Genomic DNA, 24,565 nt, shown 5'->3' on the forward strand with positions numbered 1-24,565 from the left:
GCTTATGGTACCCCTAAACAGTTACACTAGTACCTCAAACTAGATCCTGTTCAGCGATGTTGTAACAAATTACTGAGTTTATTTTGGTGCAGAAAAATGTTGAAATCCATGCATAATTTTTTCATAGTATGCATTTTCCATGAACTTTTTGAAGACCCCTCATATTGTCAAGCTGACTAGGACTGGTCAGTAGCTTAAAACTTTACCTAAAAAAATGCACAAGAAGGAACTGATAAGGATTTATTCATCTTTTTTCCTTCCTTTGGCTCCTACTAATATGACTTATACATCGTAGGCACTTAATAAAATTTTATTGACCAAATGAGTAAACACCATGATACGTGTGTGTGTGTGTGTGTGTGTGCGCGCGCGCGCGCATGAGTATATGATTTGTGTTTGCTTGGTGGGAAATGTGCTGTTGACTTTAGCCAATTTAAGTGCATGATTCTTTTAAGTTCGAGGGCATTACTTTCCAGAAAGTCAAATTGTTTCTAATGTGGAAATGAATATGTTTGAGATAGCATTGCTATCTCTAGATTGTACATGTTTATAAGTAAGGCGCTTAATGCAAACTTTGACAGGAAATAAGAATAAAATAAATTGCTTTACCAGGCAGGGCTTATAAATTTTCTTTGCATAAATAACATATTGTTTATAGAAGATTTGGCTAAATCCTCTAATTCTTCTGCTTCAAATACATGCACAGATATTACTGAGTTTTTATTGCAACTTAAAAGCATTAATGGTTAAACCACATTTGATATTCAAGTTGCTGAACTGTAGGGCATTAGGAGTCAAAGTTTACCTAAATTTGACTGAAATGTTTAAGGTCAGAGAGGCAAAAAGTGGAGGAATTTTGAGTTCTGAATTATCCCAGGAAAACATTATGCTCTGGAAAATCCAAGTGAAGTATAAGTAAAGGTGTCTGAAGGCTGATATTTTAGCAGTATGGCATGTAGTATATGTTGCTTTACAAATTACAGGGCCATTGTTTTGAAAAGTACAGACTAGTTTCAACTTCTGCTTTTTAGGCAGCTTAATTATGGGCCAGAAAGAAGGCTGGTCATTTGAGGATGTTTGAAATGAACTCTAATGTAATTTCCAGGTTCAGAAAACCTTTCTGGTTCAGCCATTTATCAGAAAAGGGGATGGAAGGAGGAGGGTCTTTCTATTTTGTGTGTAGGACCCAATCTTCTACCATCTGTTTTAAGGTTCCCATCACAGGGCTGCTTTTAGAATCTAAAGGCTTCGAGTTCAACAAGAGTTGGTTTTAGGGTAAGAGGAAAAAGAGAGTTACAAATGACACATTATGAGATAATTGACTTTAATTATTTTTATGTAAATCTAGTTGCAGTCATTGAAAAGCCTCATTTTTTGAGAGAAGTTAACTATATTTCTTATGGTGCTAGTTTATTCTACTTCAAGACATGGTACTAAAAAGTTCTGCTTCTGAAAAAATTAAGCATTAAATTCACCAAAGACTGCCATTTATTGAGTGCCTGCTTTCATACCAAGCACTTTATAAATGTTGTCAGTTCTGTAAAAAGCCTTGAAAAATACTCTTGGCAGTTTTACAGTGAGAAAACCGAGGCTGAGAGAGGTTAAGTAACAGCCTGGGTCACTCATTTAGTAAGTGGCAAAATCAGGATGTGATCCTGTGTGTACTCACTCCACTTGTACTCTTTCTGCTGTTCTCCACTGACTGGCATGGCATGTTCCCTTTCAGGTGACATGCCTCCACACTCCAAGTACAAAGTACATATTTATGGATAGGAAAAAAATAGTGGAAATAACATATACAAATATGTGCAAAAGTATATATTAATACATTTTTCTGTTTTTTAAATGAGATTCTAAAATTTTAATGTATCACAGATAATAACTTGGTCAGCAGTACAATTGGGCATTAAGCATAGCATTACTGAATCATTACTTTTGCTAGAACATAGGCTGACATGTCTTTTAAAACATGGCTTATAGTTGTCACCTGACTATGTTAAACCCTGAGATTCCTTACCATCTTGATGTTTCATACAAATTACTACTTTAATAATTCATATTAAACATTTCTAGAAATCAAAGCTCTTCAGCATACTCTTCTAAAAGATTATTTTATTCTAAGGGAATTTACTGATGTAGAAAGTGTTGACTTCTGTGCTAAACAAAAAAAAAGAAAAAGGAAGAAAAACGAGACATGAAGGATAAAGAGAAAGATGGAAAGAGAATGTCAGTTAAAGGACATGAAAGGAAAGGAGGTCTAGGGAGGTAAAGAAAGACCACCCTCTAACTCTAGCCATTCGTCTCAGTTTCACCAGTCTGTATAATTCAATCCAAAATTAGAAAATGGAGATGCAACTTATATGTATGCAGTTGAAGTTATTAGCCATGTAGTTCCCCCTCCCCGCGCGCGCACACACACACACACACACACACATGTAATTAGGATGTCAGAATGCAGGTATGTCCAATCTGCATTTTGTATGGATACTGTAGAAGTTGCTTTAATGTTTCTGTTATGTTTATACTTCTGTATTTGATGAATATTTAATGATAAACCTAAAGTTTAAAAACATAACTTGCTTTCTGTTTTGTAGTCATTGTGAGTTGTATATTTTTATAATGTTAAATATGTGTTTCCAAGAATATTGATTAGAAATCTGAGATATACAGATATTATTTTAATTCTAAAAGGAGCAAAAATTGTAAAAGCTGGTAACAATGTAAATCAGTTGCAGATCTCACCTTTTCAAGAAATGAAAAAACCAAAGCATTTTTATATTAAATCTTTTTAACAGCTATGAAAGCACAGAACAAAATTGGTCATTTAACCTATGTAATTATTATATATTTATATTCTTAGCTCTAGTGCTATTTTGAGAACAACCATTGTTTTCCTCTCAATTCAACAAATATTTATTCCTCACTAATGTTATAAAAGATGCTAATGTGAGGATTTGGGGTTTGGACTGCAGATCACATCTCCTCTTTTACAGTTTGAATCCATTCAGAATTAACGGTCCAGTTGTCAAGAAAACATTTCTATTTCAATTTCAGCGATGAAGAACGATACAGATACAGGGAATATGCAGAAAGAGGTTATGAGCGTCACAGAGCAAGTCGAGAGAAAGAAGAACGACATAGAGAAAGACGACACAGGGAAAAAGAGGAAACCAGACATAAGTCTTCTCGAAGGTTTGCTCTTTAATAAAATAGTGAGCCAACAGTATGGGAGAGATTTTGACTTACTACATTATCGCATTGGAAGAGGGGAAATTTTGGCCTATGAACCAGTCTTTCATAAGTTAATGAAACGAAGCAGTGCTTGGTTTCATTAAAGAAAAATTCAGGGCCTTGTCTCAAATTTTTTTTAAAAAAATTAAACAAAATACCTATTGTTTGCCAAAAATCAACCCTTTACCGTATTTCCAGTTTTGAGTTAGTGCTTGTTTCTAATTTGTTACTGTACATTATAATATGCATTTCAGAAGCTGTATAGGCACTGGGAATCTGAGATAATATCAGTGAAGATGGCCCTATAAAATAAATACAATCCCTGCATAAAAGTCACATAAAACTGATTATTCCCCACACTATATTGATGAGAAAATGCATTAGATTATTTTAAACCCAGTGTTATATTGAGAATTTCCTTAGAGTGATTGGATTTTTGTCACTGATTGTGTATTTAAACAGAACACACCTTTTTTATTTCAGTAATAGTAGACGTCGTCATGAAAGTGAAGAAGGAGATAGTCACAGGAGACACAAACACAAAAAATCTAAAAGAAGCAAAGAAGGAAAAGAAGCAGGCAGTGAGCCTGCCCCTGAACAGGAGAGCACCGAAGCTACACCTGCAGAATAGGCATGGTTTTGGCCTTTTGTGTATATTAGTACCAGAAGTAGATACTATAAATCTTGTTATTTTTCTGGATAATGTTTAAGAAATTTACCTTAAATCTTGTTCTGTTTGTTAGTATGAAAAGTTAACTTTTTTTCGAAAATAAAAGAGTGAATTTTTCATGTTAAGTTAAAAATCTTTGTCTTGTAATATTTCAAAAATAAAGACAGCAATGACTTTATATCCAAGAAAGGAATGTGAATGAGTCACTTAACAGGGACTCTATAAGAGCTGTGTTAGCTGTGTACATAAACAAATTATCTGAGAAAAGGTCAAGGTTCCACTTGGGCCACAGTTTTGTTAATCAAACAAACAAAACACCAGTCTCGTAAGAGGCTGCACCACAAAAGGCAACAAAGGGCCCCTCTAAGGCTTGAGACTAAAACTAGTCTTTATCATTACTGCTGTGACACTCTTGCTTAGTATATTAAGAGACTTATACATTTTTGATATCACAACTTTTTGATAGCTTTTCAGTGTTCTAAATTTGGGTTCCTGGTGAAACCAAATGGGGTACACTTTCATATCCAAATTAATAAAACCTATAAGGCATTTGGGTGGGCTCTATGAAATAAATTACCCTTAGTGTAGTTTCTAGGAGGCACGTGTACAAACACTCTTCATTGTGGCACAAATTTAAATAGCCTCATGACCATGTCTATGAGCCAGGGTCAAGCTGGTTTGGCCTTGATGCATTTCCCAAGGCCCACTGGTGGAGCAGCGCAAGTTTTTATACAGTCGCTAACGATTGTGGAAAAAAGAGCTTTAGCCATTACTAAAACAAAACAAGTTTATAATTCTCTGAGCATTTTTAGGGATAGCCCTAGAACACATTTGTCAGTGATGGTAACAAATAACATGGTATTTGAAAGGATAAATTACTAGGATCTTTTAAATGGCAATAATACAAGTAATCTTAATTAGTATCACATACTAAAAGACAACTATAATTTCTGAAAAATATTTATTTCTTGTTTGATGAAAGCATTGTTTCTCAGCAATGCATTTAAAAAAATCTTTTAGCTGTAAATTAAAAATGGTCATAATGTACCCTTGGCAGATTTCAGCATATACCAAATTTTAAATTTAAATCAACTTGAATTCAGTGGGGTATACAAATCATTTTAGCTGTTTAGGGCTTTTTACTGAATAGAAAAAATATAAACAAAGTTGTAGAGTAATGAGAAATCCTCCACACTGAAAAACTAGTAGTTTTAATATTTTTGGAATCATATTTTCTGAGGTGTAACTGACTTTCATTAGATCATACTTTTCCTGACATTTTAACAGTGTATTTACATATAAAAACTGACAAGATAAATACAGTGTTTCAACTTAGCCTATTTGTGATTTTTATGTTTTTCTCTGACCCATCATTGATTCTATAAAAAAGTGCCAGGCCAAGAAACAATAGTTAGAGTAATTCTTCCTTTAAGTTCTTTCAGCAGTCTTGCCAAGCAAGCATGTATCATTCCTGATGTACTTCTACCATTGACAGCAAGAAGAATATCACCACATCTAAAAAAAAAACCAAGATATGATTAGTATTTTAATTCATTGCTGAAGTTAATGCAAGTTTATCTTAGTGGTCCTAATTTTTGCTGCATCTGACCATTTTAATTATGTTGCTTTTAATTTAGATATTTCTTGCCTCTTATTTACATTCTCCAAACTCACTATCCACTCAGCTTGTGTTAGAAGGAATGCTAAAAGTATGGGGAGTTGTAATATGGGACTAAGAATATGTGTAATTATTTTGGATTTCTCAGAAGTTGAATGCTACATAAATACTTTAACTCCCCACAAAGTATAATAAATACATGCCTTATCTCAAATGAGGCCAAGCTTTGGCATTTATTAAACAACATTTAATACAAGTTTTTTTGGTTAGTCATTATTTTATTACCTAATTCTTCCATCATTGTATGCTGGTGTTCCTTCAACAATGGATTTGATGAAAAAAGGTTTGTTTCCATTGTATTCTTCATAACCTCCTACAATGCAGAAGCCCAGACTTCCAGCTGTGTTTCTTCGTAATATAATGTCTTTACAGTTATACAAGCACCTGAAATAGAATGTAGTCAGTGTACATGCACATTTAAGTGTTACAGTTAAGGGAATACTTAACTGTGATTCATCCCCCATTCCTTTTGTTGGCATTTTTAATGGCTAAGTAGCACTGCATAGGTCCCACTCAAAATTGTATCGTACCTTGGTGACCTTTGTGCTGTTAGCTGGCTTTTTGTAATTGAACCTCTGTTTTCCATAATTTTGAATATCCTTAAAAAACTGACACCCCCTATTGTGTTCTGTTATACATCTACTGGGAACGATAATCATATTTTTAACTTAAGACAATGCTTGAATTTGTATTAGCAAAAAGTTGGATAAACCTAAATCCTTATTGGTGAACAAACATGGATGTCATATAATATTTACTTGATATAATTTTTTAATGAAGGCAAAAATCCTTTGAATAATCTCAATGAAAGCAATTTAAACCTAATCCTAATAAATGAATTTGTATACTTTTTTTGACCTTGGAAAAATACCACTTTACACCCAGTTCTACATGTTTGGCAAGTCATAGAGAAGCATGCAGGCATAAAGTGAATGGAAACAGATACATTTAAAGATTATAAGAACAATTCATATAGGAGGAAAAATAAACTGCAGGAAACTGGATAGGAAGTTATAAAGGGAATGGGAGAAGGAAAGGCCCAGCTCTTCTGTAAATTAGTAGAATCCTCAACTAAAATAGCAAATGAGATTGAAGAAATTTTTATTCACTGGCCCCTAATGAATCAGTGTTCATATAGGTACAGGCCAAGTGTTAACTATGTTACAGTTGCATAGAAGTGTGTGTCAGGAGTTGAATTTTACTCTATATGACGTTGTTCACCACATTTGTAGCTGTAGTCCAGGAATTGTTTTGAAAAGAAATTGGCCTTTTCATGTTGCCAAAAATCAAGATATGGCTATTTTGTTTATATACTGTACCTTTAAAATATTAATTGCTTTTTAGAACCGATAAAAAGTCTTGTGAAATGTTAAGTGATAAAGTTGATCATTACATTTGTTACCAACCTTGTTAGTCAATGTGACATGACTTTTTTTCATGATGATGTTTTCACTTGAAATAAAATGAGCTTTAGGGTTTGTTTGGCAAATACCTTTAAGATGTATTGCTGAAATTCAACTCTAACCAGTTCTGAATCTATTTCATACATATACATCATAACAATTTCTTTTACTGAAATGATTGCTTAAAAGTATGAATTTCATTAAATTTCATATTTTGTAAAATATGTATCTGCTGCATTTCACAGTAAACCTTGATGTCAGTGGTAAATTCATTCTTTGGGAGCTGTGGTGTGTCAGATACACATTTTACATAATGGTTCACTGACTCCTCATGTACAAAGCAGGTAACTGACTATTCTGTAAATACCAAAGCATTAACATTCCCACCTGGGAGGATGTGTGCCCAATTTTTTGGAGAAAGGTAAGAATTAGATGATTGTTATCCAAGGTCATGATCAAATACCAGTTTTAACATTGCCCAGTTTGATATATAAATGAGTATACTCTTACTGAATATTTTATTTCATATGGAGAAGCTGTAAACATAACCATCTAAAACATTACATGTTCTAGTTCAAAGCTTTGAACCCAGTAAGTCACAGTGTGTCCATTTTCTAACCTCTTGATACTGGAGAGAACACCCTGCTTTGATCATCTTTCTGCAGATGTTTAAACAAAACACAAAATCCCCTGCCCTCCTGAAGCATCCATTCAAGTTGATACCAGTGTTACTTGTTTTATTTCCTTAAAAAGTAAATGCTTTCTTTTATTGGTGTGTGTATTTAACTTTATTGCAGCAGTGAGACCTCCTTATGTTAACCCGTTGCAAAGTCAGACCTTGATCTGACTTTGTGGGCATTTTTTTCTTAAGTTGGGTTATTTTACTCCCCACTGGGAAATGGGCAGCTGTTTTTGATCAGTGACCTCAGATACTAGGTGGCTTTAAACTTTGAATGTAAATGTGGACTTCTTTCCTATTCTGCACTCATTCTCTAAATTTAGGCCTATCGAAAAAGATTCGGCATAGTATAAAGAGTTTGGTAGTTTTTCCCAATGAGAAAATTATGGTTACCTCAAGAACAAATTTAATGAAATGAGTTAATGAGTGTGGTGACTCATTTGATTTCCACTGAAATGAGTTAATGAGAATGGTGAAGTCTTGAGCTGCTCAAGAAGCTAAGTTTTTTCCTAAATTTTTATATATCCCCTTATACTACTAATTTAGTCAATACATATTTGAGAACACTGACTTTGAACTAAGTCTGCAGACTACAAAGAACACTAAGGCAGAGCCTCTTTCCTAAGAAAAACACTGTTTAGAAAATAAGTGCATCAGCCAAAGCCAGTTGAGATCTTGTTTCTTCCTGATTTAAATTATTGTAAATTTTTCATTGCTAAGTGGTGTTAGAATAGGAGAGGTTGGAAAGAGGTGGGATGTAGGATGTTTTGAGCTCTTTGTGAGAGCAGAAAATTGGAAATTGAATCTATAGAAACAGTCCTTTCACAAAATGTTGCTTTATTATTTTGCTAGCCCTGTGTTCAGAAAGGTTTAACTTCTTGGCCCCAATTTATATGTAACTATGACCATCAACTTAATATATTGATTCCAGTGAATAATGTAGAGCCTCCTACTATGATTAACCTAGCATTTATTCCGTCTTCTGGAAGGGACCACCTTTCAGTTGAAGGGACCCCTTTGCCCCCCCCCCCCGCCCCCAGTTTATTGTAGACTAATACTTTGGTTAAATAAAAAATGAATTTCTAGAAAAATGAAATCTTTAACCCCAAATTGTGTTGTACATAACAAATATAAAATGTTATAATCAACATAAAAGGAAAAAGAATTATAGAAACTATGCATTGCTCATTTATTTATGGGAATTTAATATGGACAATCACTGTTACACTCATAATTTTGCGTTCCTCAATTATTTTTCTAAAATCATGAGAGAAATGCTGAGTCCCCATATTAAATATCTATATGCATACTTTGAACAAACAGGTATAGCAATGTTTAATGTAAGTGAGGTTGCTTACTACAATAAGTTGACACTGCTACTTGCAGAGGATAAGGGATAGCTAAACCATTTTCTACTCACTATTAGCAGAAAAGACAGTGTCACATATATATGTTCAGGAGAACAGAAGATTTTAAAGCAATTTTAGTAAGCTCAGGCACGTGATAATTTAACTTCAAAATTTGTCTTTATTCCTCAATGATAGCCAATTACAACAATTTATACTATAAAGTTAGAGTCCAATTTAAATTTTATCTCAATGACATGAACTCTGAATTCATGAATTCTGTGTTGGTTTCTTCTGAAAATCAGAACATTCTATAAAATATGTAAGATGTTTGATAACTTTTTGCAGCTGTGCAATATCAAATGTATCACCTACTTCATTGATAATTGTTATCAAGTTACATCATAACAACTTATGGAAGCTATTCTTCCAAGCGTCTTTCATTTTGCCCTTTGATGTTATTGGCCATTGGAAAACATCTTGCATTTTTTTCCTTGCAGGAAATATTAAGCTCAGTAAAAATATTGAAGATAATCTGGCAAATAAACAAGTTTGGCTATCCAGTTTACATCTTTAAAAAGTTGGGACCAAACTGGCTTCCTATCTTGCAGAAAAAAATAAGGGTTTGATCTATGGTTCAAACATTTTTGACAGAACTTCTCTTTACTCATTACTCAGCATGCAATAATAGTTCGTTATGATTGGCTTCCTTATTACCACATAATAAAGAGAATAAACTAGTAAACTAGTATCTAATGCACTAGCCTTTATGTAGCCAGAACTTTTACTATGTCACTAAACACTTATTTAGTTTGGCTGACATCACAGCAAAATTTTCTGAAGGAGCCACTGTATTAAGTTACATTCATTCTCCAGCAGCTTCTTTAATCTGCGGAGTCAGTACTCCAGAAAGTTTTACAATCAATGCAACCGCACCAGCAAAACATACCCCTACCTAAAACTTAAACTTCCAATTCACCAACAATGTAAACTTCCTTAGTTGTATATGGTTCAGAGCTAGTTGTGTTTATTGCCAAAGAACTTTTTAAAAATTCTGATATCATGTTTAAGTTGTGCATACACTAAAAAGATTTGCCTGTGTATTCAAGTTAAAATAAAAAATATGTTGCTGGCTTTTCTTGAAGTTGGTTTTCATATCATTAGTTATGAAACATAGTACCCTTTTTACCACAGATTCACCCAATGTTTCTAAGCAAATTTTAGTTTTCACAAATACCTTGGCGATGTGTATATACATTTTTAATCTTACTTAAAATGCTACTTTATTATAGGAAGTCCACAAAGTATATAGTTTGTGCGTGGTATATTGGCATCTACTTCTGGTGACTTTTTAATTAAATACTCTTTCAAAAAATTATTTTGGCTTTTTGTTTGTAAGAGGCATTTATGATTCCATTGTTTTATTAGCCAACACCTCCACAAGTGGTTTTACTACTTCACCAACAATGACAGCTGCAAACCCAAGCTGCACAGAGGAGTAAAAGCAGCATAAACTTTTTGTCTTAAGAAAAAAAATCACATATTATTTGGAATCACTTCTATTGTACTGTTTTCAGAAAAAGTATGTCTGTCTTGTCCAGTGAAGCTTAACTCACCAACTATAAATAGGCGACTTCTCTAATTTGGCCAGTAATGTTGAACTACATACTTAAAGCAGCTTTGATTAAAATGTAAATGATCGTAAAAATATGTTTAAAAAGAAACCTGACAGTCTCTCAGATTTTTATACATATTTTGGTGACAGCTAAGAAACCTTAAAATATAGGTTTTAATGTGGGGTCCTACTGTGCATGATGCAGTGATCCCCTACTGGGATGCAGATTGCACAACATAAAACACCTTGCAAGTTCAACAACATCCCCTTCAACAAGAGTTTACTGATTATATTTGAATGATGTAGCAATGTCGAATTGCTATAAAAGTTTCTAAACAATTTCTGTCCTTCTTGCAGACCAATAATACAGTTTGTGGATTAGCACTGGTCTATTGCCCATTGCTCTGAATAATTTTTAAAGAAGTAAAACATACAAAAGAAATATTACAGGTTTCTTTTAAAAGTTATTAAGGAAGAAAGCTTTAGACTATGATGTGCCTAAACAGGAGTATAGAATTAAAAATTCTTGGCCAGGCAAGGTGGCTCACACCTTTAATCCCAGCGCTTTGGGAGGCTGAGGCAGGGAGATCACTTGAGCCTAGGAGTTCCAGACTAGACTGACCAACATGGCAAAACCCTGTCTCTACCAAAAACACAAAAACTAGCCGGGTGTGGTGGTGGGCACCTGTAATCCCAGCTACATTGGGGGCTGAGACTGGAGGATGACTTGAGCCTGGGAGGTTGAGGCGGCAGTGAGCCAAGACTGTGCCACTGCACTTCAGCCTGGGCAATAGAGTGAGACCCTGTCTCAAAAAAGAAGGAAAAGGAAAGGGAAAGGGAAAGAGAGGGAAGGGAAGGGAGAAAGAAACGAAAAGAAAGAAGAAATAAAAACTAAAAATTCTCTCAGGTAAATTTGAGCATTTTTCTCATCCATATGGTGCTTATCTATATCATTACCATGAGTTAACTATCCCCAAAGTCTCCTTTTCTAGCACTACACTCTGATCCTCACCTCTCATGGACTCAGTGCCCCCTTCCAACAGATTTTTGACTCCATCTGGACTGGATGCCTACTTTTCCTAGATGGTTGGGAAAGACCTCTAAAGAGGTAACATTTAGTCCATGACCTGAATAACAAGAGGTAGCCAGAAAATGTGAAGCACCGAGTATTTCAAGCAGAGAGAGCCTGGACTTTTGAAATTTAATAGAAAACAGAATACTACAAGGGACTTATCACAAGAAGCAGCACTATAGGAGGATGAAATAATGTGTGCTTTCAGCTAACTGGTGACAGGGCCAGGTGTCTCATGAACCTAAGTCATGACAGAAAAGCAGTGAGTAAGGAAACCAGGACAAGATGTCCTGGGATCCACTCCCAGGCTTGTCTATGCTGTCCCTCCTGTGCTACAGTGTTTGAAACATGCAGGGAAAACACCTCCAGTTGTGTATTCTGTATTATTGAAAGTTACAGTTGACATTTCCTTGGCAAGTTTTCCTATTGTATTAATTCTAGGTGACAACTGAGCCTTAATAGTTTTAAAAGATTGAGCCAGTCAGTGCCCAAGGACATGATGGCTATTCTTCAGTAAGTCAATCAGAGGAAAGATCCAGAATTTATTATTTTATAAAACAGAACTAGAGACCATAATAAGGGCATGGAAAACATTCCAAACTGAACTCCAAAGTAACACAATCATGAAGTTCAATGCTGCTACAAGGTCGCAGTGTCCAGCTTCACCTGGCAATACTGTGAGACCCCTGTTGGCTTCTTCCCCTAGACACTTCTCTCTCTACCCAGCCAGGTCCCTCTCTACTCTGATCTCTCAGACCTCTCCCCCAACCACAGGTTCTGGACACACAGTCCTTTTTGCTATTCCCGGACCATGCCACATTCACTCCCACCTGTGGGCTTTTGTTTAACTGCTCTGCCAGAATTCTCTGCTGTGCCTCCACTGCCAGCTACTTCCTGTTACTCAGGTCATGAACTAAATGTCATCTCTTTAGAGGTCTTTCCCAACCACCTAGACCAAAGTGGACATCCAGTCCAGATGGAATGAAAAGTCTTGCAAAGGAGATTCTGGGGTAGTAACTATGGGTAATGATACAGATAAGAACCAGGAGGACAAGAAAATCCCACAAAGAAACACAGCAAGAGAAGGTCTGTAACATGTCCTTCTCACGTAGGAAGTGCAGGTATTTGCTGGGGGGAAAGGGGTCGGTAGAGCTGCTGGAGGTTTAAGTTGCTCAGAGTATGTGGGACACTGCTGCTGTAGAGAATGACAGAAGACAGCTGATAAACAATGTCAAAGGATACGGGCGCGGCACTCTGGGCCCACCTGAAGGTGGTGACCACAGGTTTAAAGGGTATCTGTTGTTTGATTTTCCCCAGCAGTGTTCTGAGACTGAGTTGTAGGCTTGGAGAAAATGTACATAATTGGACAATCCAGGGGGTTGTAATTTTGCCAGATAGTCCAGAAGGGTGATGGAGTAAGAAAGTAGAAAATAATGACTCCAAAAAAAAGAAAAAGATGGTTGATGCGATTGTCCGTGGACCCCAACAGCGCTGGGATGGAGGTGAAGACAGAAGGAAGAGGTTGAGGGAAAAGGTAAAGGGGTCTATGAACCCCGAAGGGTCTATGGACTAGATGGCAGAAGTCTGTATTCACAACATCTGACTTTATGATTTCAAAGGGGGAGTGGTTCTAGCAGATGACAAGTTTGGGTGGAGGCCATGGAAGAGGGTGACTGAAATACTGACTTTTTTAAAAACAGTGCCCTTCTCTGCCTTCCTGGCCCATGTGTCACCCTCTGCACTAAGGATTTACCCTTTCTTTTTTCTCTGAAAAGTTCCATCTGCATCCACTCCTTTACTGCTCAATATCTTCTTAAAACTTCTCCTGCTTAAGCCTCTGACTATACCCCCTTAGGCCAAATCTAGCGAATATTATTCTGTTCTTTCATTGGTGATTTCTTCTCAGTCTCCTTCAAGGGCTCTCCTTTCCTCAATCCTCTTCTCAATGGGCCCCAATATTTTACGGAGCCCCTACACCGTACTACCTACATATTGATCCTGCCCAAATCTATCTTTAAAAATAAAATATGTTTTAGCAGATATAGGGTCTCATTATGTTGCCCAGGCACTGGTCTCAAACTCCTGGGCTCAAGCGATTCTCCCACTTCAGCCTCCCAAAGTCCTAGGATTACAGGCATGAGCCACTGCACCCAGCCCCAAATCAATCTTTAGCTTATACTTTTCTCCAAAGTGTGGTTTCCAAAGGATGTGCCTTTCAGGGTGTCTGAAGGTAAAAAAACATTTTTGTAATAACACTAAGACATTAGTGGCCTTTTTTATTCTTGCTAATTTTTTTATTTTTATGAGCAGGGGGGGTTTCACGTGGCATCTTTTCCAGAGGCCACGTGATAGGGTGCCACGCGCGCCGGCCTATTCTTGTTTTCTTATAGCAACAGACGGCCACGTGATAGGTGAGCAACAAATAATGCGGGAGCAAATAAGAGCATCTAGTTATCTTCTCTTAAGCCAAACATTAAGAAACTTTGCAAAAAATGTAAAATAATGCCATTCCTCTGAGTTTTTTTAAAACATTTTCTCATAAAAGATGATTTATGCTAACATAAAATAGGTTTATTTTAAATGACAATAAATTTCTCAGATTAATTTATGATAGGGTAATTTTATTAGATACAACCTACATAAACAAAAGCTCTTTGGGATTATCAGTATCTTTTAAAAAATGTATAACAATCTTGAGACAAAAGGCTTTAGGAATTGCCGTCCCAGATATGTTTATTAAACTTGGACATCCCACTGGTATCTAAAACTCAACATGTCCAGAACAACAAATATATCTTCATTCTTCCTTAATATTGCAAAATAATTGCATTAATGGCTCTAATTCCTCACTCACTCTTGGTATCTATGTTCTTTATCACACAACTTTGCATGCCCTCCTACTCTGATTCTGGCCTCATCCATGAGCTCATCAGTCGAATGCTTGCCATGGCCAGTCAAACCCTAGACATGCAAGCATGACCAACCAAGATTAGCAGCCACCTAAATGCAGAGCAGAGTGCAAATGCATGAGTGAGCCAGCCAAGATCCATCAACTCTAGCCTGGATCAGCTGAACCCCACAGACTCGTGAGCAAAATATATTCTTATTGTCACATGCTATTGAGGTTTTGTGGTTGTTATGGAGCACAACTGTGAAAATAATTGGTATTCCTACTCCCCTATTTTGACTATATCCTCCAGCCAGATGAAGATATCATCATTTACTCCATTACTCCAACATCTTTTCTTTTTTTTTTTTTTTAGACAGAGTCTCACTCTGTCACCCAGGCTAGAGTGCAGTGGCATGATCTCGGCTCACTGCCTCTACCTACTGGGCTCAAGCAATTCTCCTGCCTCAACATCCTGAGTAGCTGTAACTACAGACATGCACCACCACTCCTGGCTAATTTTTTGTATTTTTAGTAGAGATAGGGATTCACCATGTTGGCCAGGTTGGTCTTGAACTCCTGAACTCAGGTGATCTGCCTGCCTTGGCTTCCCAAAGTGCTAAGATTATAGGAGTGATCCACCACACCTGGCCTCCAACAAATTTCTAAATTCCCAAACCAACCCAGTGAATGACAAAAGTCTGCTTCATTCAGACTCCTAAACTTGCTTTACAGTAGAGAGAAAACAAATTATATAGCTCACATTATTAAAGCCAAGCGTAGGCTTAGCATCCTCTTGAGGGTGCTCACAAAACTTCCATTGCATCACGGTAAAATCATAGACTCTAAGGCCAGAGAGCCTGGTTCAAATTTCAGCTCTGCCTATTAACTGGCCATGTAACCTTGGACAAGAGAACCACTCTGTGCTTTAGTTTTCTGCCTTTAATGTGAGGATGCCATTAGTACCAAAATCACAGAGTTGATGTGAGTTTTAAATGAGTGAGAAATGCAAAGAACACATAAAGCTCTCACAAAAATGCCTGACACATAGAAAGGGCTTTATAAGTATTAGCCACAGCTGCCTCTTTTATTATTACTGCATAATGTGAATGCACCTGATAGTGTCCCTGTCTTATAGTTAAAATATGAAAGCTCTTTGACTTTAAAAGGAGAAGACATGAGATCTGTTTCCTTGCTATTCAATATAAACAATCTTCATTAAGATGTTTTATGAGTTTCAGGAGAGTAAAAGGTTAAAATTCTTAGGCAAGAGGAGAAATGAGTTAATGTGTATTACTATCATACTAGTCCAGATGAGAGCATGTTTGGAAAGACTTCCAGATGTGGAATGTGGGCCCTGAGAGCCAACAAAGAATGAAGCAGAAAGCCTTCAGTGTTTCCTGAATCACTTCCAACTGAATGGCAGCTGATAATTTGTATAGCTGAGAGACAATGTCTGGAGCTGTTACCCAGGGGTCACTCTTGGCACACAATGCACACAACAATGCACATTTGCATTGTCCTTCATAGCCTACTTTTACTGTCTCCTCAATTAGTTCAGAACAAGCACAGCTTACCAATGCTACCCTCTTCATATATATTCTGTGTCGTACCACACTTAAGGACATAATTACAATGGATTTCCTGTTTCTAGACCTGCTGACATGTTATATCATTTTTCTTCATCGGTAGAGCACCTTAGCTAATTGGCTGGATCATACATTAGGGCAAAGAATTTCCTCGAAATTTGTTAAGTGAAAGGGAAAAATGTTTGGCCAAGTAGATTTGTAACTTGGAGGGAAATTTCTGTGGATTCAAAAATATCCATTTGCAGCTTAACTCTATGAATTCAAGTAACACGATTTTGCTGAGATACGACAAATGGCCTGAAATCCTTAGAGTGAATGATATTCATGCTAAATGGCTAGAGACATTTAAGCCAGTGGTATTGCATCAGTCAGGGAGAACTGGTGTCCTCGAGGCTCTGAGGAGTCGAGATTAGAGATGGGAGCAGATGCCTCCTCCCACGAAAACTGAAAGGGGCTCATACCCTGGGACTATCTGAAGCCTGATCTAGGGGCATGACCGATTATTGATGACTTCTGAGAAATACCAGGAGGACACACTTCTAGTTTCAAAATGGCAGAGTGAAGCCTGTGTTTCCTCTTCTGCTTTAAAACATTACTATAAAAGCAAGTAGGAGACTTGGAAACAGAAATACAAATTCCATCTTAAACAAAACGAAGTGTCACCATATATGAGGGAGAGGTGCCAAAGGCAGTCAAAGAGGAAAAGATGGAAGAGAAGACACCCACAGCTGGAGAAGATAGACCAAGCCAGCAGAGCCTTGAGGTCTTAGCAAATGGCCACTCTGATGGGCAAAACACCCATTCTACATGGGAACGCCAGACACAAGAGGGCTGGCTGCTAGCAGGCTTCCCTGGGCCCAGATTGGCAGAAAATAAAGGCATGGGTAAGCCAATGAGAATCCGAGATAACGCACAGGTATGGGCTGCAGTTGGCCAGTGTGTGAGTGGAGGAAGAGAGACTATGGATTGTGCCCAGCCAGGCTGGGCTTAGTCAGCTGGGGACAAATAAACACACTCATTGCCTGGTGCCATAAGGAGAAATGTCTACTATCTGGAATATGGCGCTGTTCTTTCCCCATGTTATAAACCTCCAGCAGATAGCACTCACCAGAAAAATGCTGCCACAGAAATGAAGTGCTACTATAGAAAATAAAATTTATAACCAACCATATTACTATGAATTTAAAATATTTCTGAAGCAACTGCTCTATGAACAAGAGCTCAATGCAGAGATAGGACTTCAAGGAAGATGAGACAACAGGAGACATGAGCCAATGGAACAGAATAAAAAAGTAGAAGAGAAAAATAAAAACACCACAGCAATGAAAGTGGTTGCAAAGGAACAGAAATAATATTGAAAACACAGTGAGCATTGAAGGACAGATGCAAATAAGCCGGGAAAACATGCAGCACTATTTACAATCGCAAAGACACAGAATCAACCTAAATGCCCATCAATGGTAGACTGGATAAAGGAAATGTGGTACATATACACCATGGAATACTATGCAGTCATAAAGAAGAACAAGATCATGTCTTTTGTGGGAATATGGTTGGATCTGGAGGCCATTATCCTTAGCAAACTAACTCAGGAACAGAAAACCAAATATCTCATGTTCTCACTTACAAGTGGGAACTAAATGATAAGAACTCATGGACACAATGAGGGGGACAAGAGACACCAGGGCCTACTTGAGGGTGGAGGATGGAAGGAGGAAGAGGATCGGAAAAAATAACTAATGAGTACTAGGCTTAGTACCTGGGTGCTGAACTCATCTGTATAACAAACCCCTGTGACATGAATTTACCTATATAACAAACCAGCACATGTACCCCTGAACCTAAAATAAAAATTAGAAGTCAAAAAAATAAAATGGAGAAAAAAGAGTTGAAAAGGATCCTAGAACATTAAATATATGAAATATAAAATATATCAAAGAAACAAATATCTAGAGTTCCTAAAAAGCAGCAACAAAATAATAGAAGTTATTTTGAACGTTAAGTAAAAAGACCAAGCCACATATGGAGGGAAAGAAATGACATGGGCCCCACACTTCACACCATTCAGTGCTACTTAGCAGTGATGCAATGCCTATGTAGTCCTATAGGAATGAAGTGTGATATAATAACATGATACCCAGGCAACCCGGTGCATGGCTGTTTAGATGTACCATAACGTATTTAACCAGTTCCTAATTGGCAGTGGATACGACGATGGTGCAATGCCTATCATGATACCCAAGAACATCAGATTTGTTTTTAAATAAAATGCATGGTCTATAGGAGTGTGTATGCTACCATTGTGTTTGTGTGTATGTGTGTACATATAAACACAGGCCAGGGGTGAGCAAATTACAGCCCAGCCCAGCCCAACACCTGGTTTTATAAGTAAAATTTTATTGGAATGAATGGAACACAGCCTTCCTCATTCATTCACATATTGCCTATGGCTGTCTCATACCACAACAGCAGAAATGAGTAATTGCCACAGAGACCGTGTGGCCCTCAAAGCCTAAACTATCAGGCCCTTTTCAGAAAAAGCTTGCCAGCCTCTGACTTACAGTACACAAAAAATTGATAATGGTGATCACCTTTATTGAATGGATCTGAAGGGAAGGAGACTTACTTTTTGTTCTCTTTATACTCTTTGGTGCACTTTGAATTTTCTACCATGTTTATTCTATTACTATAGGGAGAGGATGGAATGAAAGAAACTAGGAATCTCCAGGGTTCCGAAAAGCAGTGCTGTCTATGCCAAGATATGCTTCCTTACCACTGTCCATTTAGAGGAAATGAGCAAAGTGCAGATTCTACTTCTTCTTCTTTTTTTTTTTTTTTTCAGACAGAGTCTCACTCTGTCACCCAGGTTGGAGTGCAGTGGCACAATCTCAGCTCACTGCAACCTCTGGCTCCTGGCTTCAAGCAATTCTCATGCCTCAGCCTCCTGAGGAGCTGGGACTACAGGCGTGTGCCACCATGCCTGGTTAATTTTTTGAATTTTTAGTAGAGACAGGGTATTGCCATGTTGGCCAGGCTGGTCTTGAACTCCTGGTCTCAACTGATCCATCCACCTCAGCCTCCCAAACTGCTGGGATTATAGGCATGAGCCACCATACCCAGCCCAGACTCTACTTCTAGCAAAAGCAGAGAAGCACCACGCCCAAGGGCAAATGACAAAAGGTAGAGGGGAAGAAAGACATTCACTTGGTTGTATTTGGAGCAAAAAGCACCTCACATTATCCTCTCTTACATAAATGAATAATGAGGGACTTTGATGCTATGACAGAATAGCTTTCAAACACAAAAAACAAAACGATTTTAATAGATCCTAGTTTCAGAAAGATTTTTAAAAATAAAACTTTAAAGTAATACTCTCTACTTTCACTCAGGCTCAGTTCTAAAATGTCCAAAGGGTTTTAAACTGACTCAATGCTCAGATTTTAACTATTTAAGGACTTTTGAAAATGTACTGCTTTAGAAAACAATTTATCAACTAGTGAAGGCTCAAAAAGCAATCTAGTTCATTTTGCATTTGAGGCAGGGTTTTGTTTTTCTTAAAAAACTCATTTGAAATGTAAAAAGAGAGAGAGAATTATCCCCACCCTCAAGAAAAATGTACTAAAACTAAATATATCACTTTCATTTTTCCATATTTAGTTCTACGCTAGTATCTCTTCAGTGATGCTAATATTTAGCATTATTCACACATTGGAATTAACAAGATGATCATCTGAAGGCCAATAGTTTATGCTCTAATGCAGGTGAGCAAACACGAACTTGTCTGTTCTTTGAATAGTTCTGTATCTAGCCATTTTGTAAGGCTAACCCCAAATTCTTCCTTGAAGTAATTAAGCGAGACAAGTAAATGACAATCCAGCTACTTCCTGAAGTTTTACACAAGAACTTCTCAGGAGCAGGCACTAAGGAGAGACGGTCTAAGAAATGTCTCCAAATAAAAGGCACTTAAACATCTTAGCAAAGGCAAAGTGTTCTGGGGCATGGTTTTATGTGCAGCCAAGGCCACTCAAAAGACAAAACTGGCCGGACATGGTGGCTCACACCTGTAATCCCAGCACTTTGCGAGGCCGAGGCAGGCAGATTGCTTGAGGTCAGGAGTTTGAGACCAGCCTGGGCAACATGGTGAAACCCCATCCCTATTAAAAATACAAAAATGAGCTGGGTGTGGTGGTGGGTGCCTATAATCCCAGCTACTTGGGGAGGCTGAGGCAGGAGAATAGTTTGAACCCAGGAGGCTTAGGTTGCAGTGAGCCGAGATCGCACCACGGCACTCTAGCCTGGGTGACAGAGTAAGACTCTATATAAAAATAAAATAAAATAAAATAAAATAAAGCCACAGAAGGCAGTCAGCCTCTCTGCAAGGTCCCAGGGCTGCCACCAGCAGATTAGGCAAAGGTTAACCTTCTCCTAGGTGGTGCAGCTCAGCTCCAGGGGGTGTAAACACAGGCTGGGTCTCTGCCCCCTCTGTGGAGCTCCATGCTGCATGAACAACCTACACAGCTGTACATGGCAGTCCTGTGAGCTCCTCAACCTGAACGCCAAACGGTGTTTCCACATTCGGGCTTTCATCCTTGCCCCAGAATGCCCGCATGCATTTTCAGTTACAAATGGGAAGAGAGAATTATTTCACAGTCCCACCACCAAGACTGGGTCTCATTAAGATTCTAGTGCCATGAATCAGCCCTAGAGAGTGAAAGAGTGGTTTAAGAAATGTAATCATTTCCTCCCACACCCCTACAGGGATGTTGCGTTGGGACTTACCGTGGTAATTCCAGCCACATGACCCAGGATGGGGACCAGTCACTGGGTGGGGCCATGTTGTGGTTGGAGTCCAGTGCTGCTGGGCTGCTGCAGTCTTCCTGGGGCTCATACTCCTTAACTTCCAAAGCTTTGAGTACTATCGAGGACGATGTTCTTTTCAATAATGCCACTGCCTCACTCCGGCTAACCTCTGTCAGTTCGACCCCATCCACATTCAACAAAATGTCACCTGATGGCCAGAGAAGCAGAAGCTATCTTGAGTGAGAGCACAAACATGACTTCTGCTTAAAGTGCAAGGGGGTAGGGGCTGATGGGATGCAGACAAAGGTTTCTTTGTTGACGGGAGGCTGGGTGCTCACAAAGCAAATGGTAAACAGTGTGTGCATTCCAAGGTGCTGTTAAGACTTGTTTGGGGTTTTCTAAAGCACACCTATTGGTGTTTGGCTCTTGCTGAAGGAAGGAAGGAAGGAAGGAAGAGAGAGAGGAAAATTAGTCTTGTTCACTATTTAATCAAAGAAAACCTACTTTTTCACTCTTTTGTTTCTTGTGTTTAGCATAAAGTAGGAGGATTTGGCAAAAGCTCCAGCATTTGCACAGAGCCAGGCATGTAGTAGGCATCCAGTAAATATGGATTGAATGAAAAGAAACTACCCATGAGAGTGTCTGGCAGAGGAGTCGTGGAGCTGCACTTTTTTTTTTTTTGAAGTGGAGTCTCGCTGTCTTGCCCAGGCTGGAGTGCAGCGGCCGGATCTCAGCTCACTGCAAGCTCCGCCTCCTGGGTTCACACCATTCTCCTGCCTCAGCCTCCCGAGTAGCTGGGACTATAGGCGCCCTCCACCTCGCCCGGCTAGTTTTTTGTATTTTTTTTAGTAGAGATGGGGTTTCACTGTGTTAGCCAGGATGGTCTCGATCTCCTGACCTCATGATCCGCCCGTCTCGGCCTCCCAAAGTGCTGGGATTACAGGCGTGAGCCACTGCGCCTGGCCAGAGCTGCACTCTTAAAGAAGCAGAAAGAACAACATTTTCATTGCCAAGGTGAAAATAGCTACTACTGGTTAAGCACCTACAATGTGCAAGATCATTTCCATACAGATCATATAATCCTCTAGCTCATGTTCTGTTAAGAAGTCATTTGTTAACAAGCCACTTTGTTTGGCCTCATCACTCTCCACCCAGGTGTTTTGCAGAAAAGAGAAATTAAAACATACATCTCTCCTATTTCCATTTTCTATTCTTTTATCTTCATCCTGTTTCTTTCTGTCCTCTTTTGCTTATCTTTCTTATACAGAATAACCACAGCAAGAGCAAAAAAGATAGGAGGAGAAAAAAGAGAAGGGCCCTGAGTCCTTTCTGACCCAAAAGAAGCATCTTTCAGCCAGCTGACTAAATCTCTTAATATACCATCCCCCTGTGGCTCCTCAGGCTCAGCAACTGTACTTGGGAAACTTCAATTTATCTCTTGAATCTGGACTTTTAAATGGCATAAATCCTCATCCATCCGAGCTACCCTCTTGTATGAACTGACAATATTATTAAGGATACATATTTGTAGAGGCAAATTTGATATCACCTTCCTTTATTTATTCAAAGTAGCCCAGAACATATGAGCTTAAAGTAGTGAAATACTTTTCACCCTGGGAAAGTATCTAGCATGATACTTTCACTTAATGAGTATTCATTGAATCAAATCTATCAAATGAGTTTTTCTGTCTAATTCACATAATGGAATAATTCATGAATTAGTTTCACCACTGGATCAACCCACCAAAGAACCATGTAGAATGAATGGAACTAAATTATGCCATTTAATAGAGGTAACTTGCTCATAACTTTAGCAGTTCTCTATTAATTCCTGGAACTGTTTGGAGATTCCAGCTTTACTTGCAGGCAAGTTGGCCTGCAACTAAGAAGAGTGGAACCTGGTCTAGTATCTATACTCAAACCAGTCAAGGGCAATGGGTAACAAAAGTCCTGGCTGATCACTCCCACATTCTCTCATTAATTTTGAAAATAGTCACCTAACACAACAAGCTACTAATTTCTCATAATACTCTGCCACCCCAGTGCCTTTAACATCCCTTTACTTTTTACCTGTTTTTATTCTTCCATCTCTGCTTATGACTCCTCCGGGCTCAACACTGATGACATAGATAGGCAAATCCCATTCTCTATGTGACGCTCCCCCTGCGACGGTCATGCCGAGAGATTCGCCGGGGTCTTTTTGGATATTTACCACCTTCTCATGACAAGTAATTTTAGGATGGAGGGGCTGAAAGCACAGACAGAAAAACATGGCACATGAATTTACAACTCTGGTAGTTTTTGAATGTAGAAAATGCAAAGTGGGTTTCCGTTTTCTAAATGCAAAAACTACCAAAACTGCATAAATTATGAAAAGTGCATAAATACAATGGTGGTTCTTGAAATCACAGAGAAAGACACGTGGAAAGAACCCTCAACTTATTCACCCCAACCATAATAGGGTTACATTGTCCCAAATTCTATAGGTTAACTCAGATAAAGTTTACATTTCAAAAGGAAAGAGTAAAAATGGAGGAAGGAACAGATTAGAGACCATTAGAAAAATACATTTCTAAAATATTTTTGGTGGAGACAAAGCCTTGCTTTATTGCTCAGGCTGGTCTCGAACTCCTGGCTCCAAGTGCCTTGGCCTCCCAAAGTGCTGGGATTACAAGCATGAGCCACTGCGTCTGGCCATGGAAGAATCTTAAGTACACAGACTGCACTCAAAATTTCACAAGTGAGTCATTTATTCCTGATAGTAGTGAGTCAGCATTTCAGAAACACTGTCATTTATGAGTATCAGAAACTTTTCTAAGTTAAAAAAAGTAACCACATTTTATAGAGTCTTCTTTCACACCTGCTCAGTACTTACCAGACAGCCTTGCCTGCGGTGAGCAAGCGATGTTTAGTTGTGCACTGAGGGGCTGGATGCAATGGCTGAAATACCACAAATACGACATGTATGCATGTGTTCTGTGTCTCATGAACCAATGTTCATGACCATTTCCTTTCTCAACCAGAAAGAGACCAATGTCAGCAATGGGGAAAAAAAAAAAAAAAGAAATAATCTGTGAAAGCTTCACACCCGGGGTTACCTGACTTTGGCTGGAGAGGAGGATAGTTATGTATGATAGAGATGACTTTTCTATCTATCTTTTCTCTCCATTCTCCTCACCCTACTTTGGACACCTTAAAATGTTCCTTGATGTTTAAAAACATAATTTATGATAAAATAGTTTAAGCTAATTAAAAACACGATGGGTACCTGAGTATTTCTCAAACTATAAGACGTATTTCTATTTTAGAATATTTGCTTTGGATATTTAGAATAAAACATTTTAGACAAGTAACAAAGCATAAAGAATAACAGAATGACCTACCCATGTACCTCAAAACCCTACATCAGAAATAAACATTCCATGTGCACTTAGTCCCTCTGTCACTCTTTCTGCTCATAGTCCTTTCCTCCCCACAGAGGGAAACCATGCAAAATTTGATGCCTATCATTCCTTGACTTTTTTAATTGGCTAAAAGTTTTCTGTCCCACAAATCCTGCTTTGTCTTCTTTGGTATTTCTTTGAATTGTTTACGC

The 24,565-nt window shown here is 38.1% G+C and overlaps 3 protein-coding genes across 31 annotated transcripts in view; 2 read left to right on the forward strand and 1 right to left on the reverse strand.

Annotated features, from left to right (window-relative positions):
* The window catches only part of FIP1L1 (factor interacting with PAPOLA and CPSF1), a 76,110-nt gene extending 69,158 nt beyond the window's left edge, over window positions 1–6,952 (forward strand). For 23 of the 24 annotated variants that reach the window (XM_050790573.1, XM_050790574.1, XM_050790580.1 and 20 more), the window contains 2 exons: window positions 3,055–3,192; window positions 3,715–4,034. In XM_050790573.1, the coding sequence (XP_050646530.1) occupies window positions 3,055–3,192; window positions 3,715–3,862 (286 nt within the window). In that variant the 3' untranslated portion in view covers window positions 3,863–4,034. Of the gene's footprint in view, window positions 1–3,054; window positions 3,193–3,714 lie in introns of all 24 variants that reach the window. The other variant, XM_050790591.1, reaches the window with a different exon arrangement.
* Window positions 1–24,565, forward strand: part of LOC126954756 (60S ribosomal protein L14-like) — a 1,186,913-nt gene that overhangs the window by 613,341 nt on the left and 549,007 nt on the right. Inside the window, exon 1 of one of the 2 annotated variants that reach the window (XM_050790629.1) lies at window positions 14,006–14,009. The exons of the other annotated variant lie outside the window; for it this stretch is intronic. The gene's annotated coding sequence lies outside the window, so the exon portion shown is untranslated. Of the gene's footprint in view, window positions 1–14,005; window positions 14,010–24,565 lie in introns of those variants that run through there. 2 annotated transcript variants of the gene reach the window in all.
* The window catches only part of LNX1 (ligand of numb-protein X 1), a 195,067-nt gene continuing 175,347 nt past the window's right edge, over window positions 4,846–24,565 (reverse strand). For all 5 annotated transcript variants that reach the window (XM_050790567.1, XM_050790565.1, XM_050790564.1 and 2 more), the window contains 4 exons: window positions 23,041–23,218; window positions 20,950–21,178; window positions 5,805–5,963; window positions 4,846–5,416 (listed from right to left, as the gene is read on the reverse strand). In XM_050790567.1, the coding sequence (XP_050646524.1) occupies window positions 5,281–5,416; window positions 5,805–5,963; window positions 20,950–21,178; window positions 23,041–23,218 (702 nt within the window). In that variant the 3' untranslated portion in view covers window positions 4,846–5,280. The remainder of the gene's footprint in view (window positions 5,417–5,804; window positions 5,964–20,949; window positions 21,179–23,040; window positions 23,219–24,565) is intronic.

Source organism: Macaca thibetana, chromosome 5, assembly GCF_024542745.1.
Source record: "Macaca thibetana thibetana isolate TM-01 chromosome 5, ASM2454274v1, whole genome shotgun sequence".
Lineage (NCBI taxonomy): Eukaryota > Metazoa > Chordata > Mammalia > Primates > Cercopithecidae > Macaca > Macaca thibetana.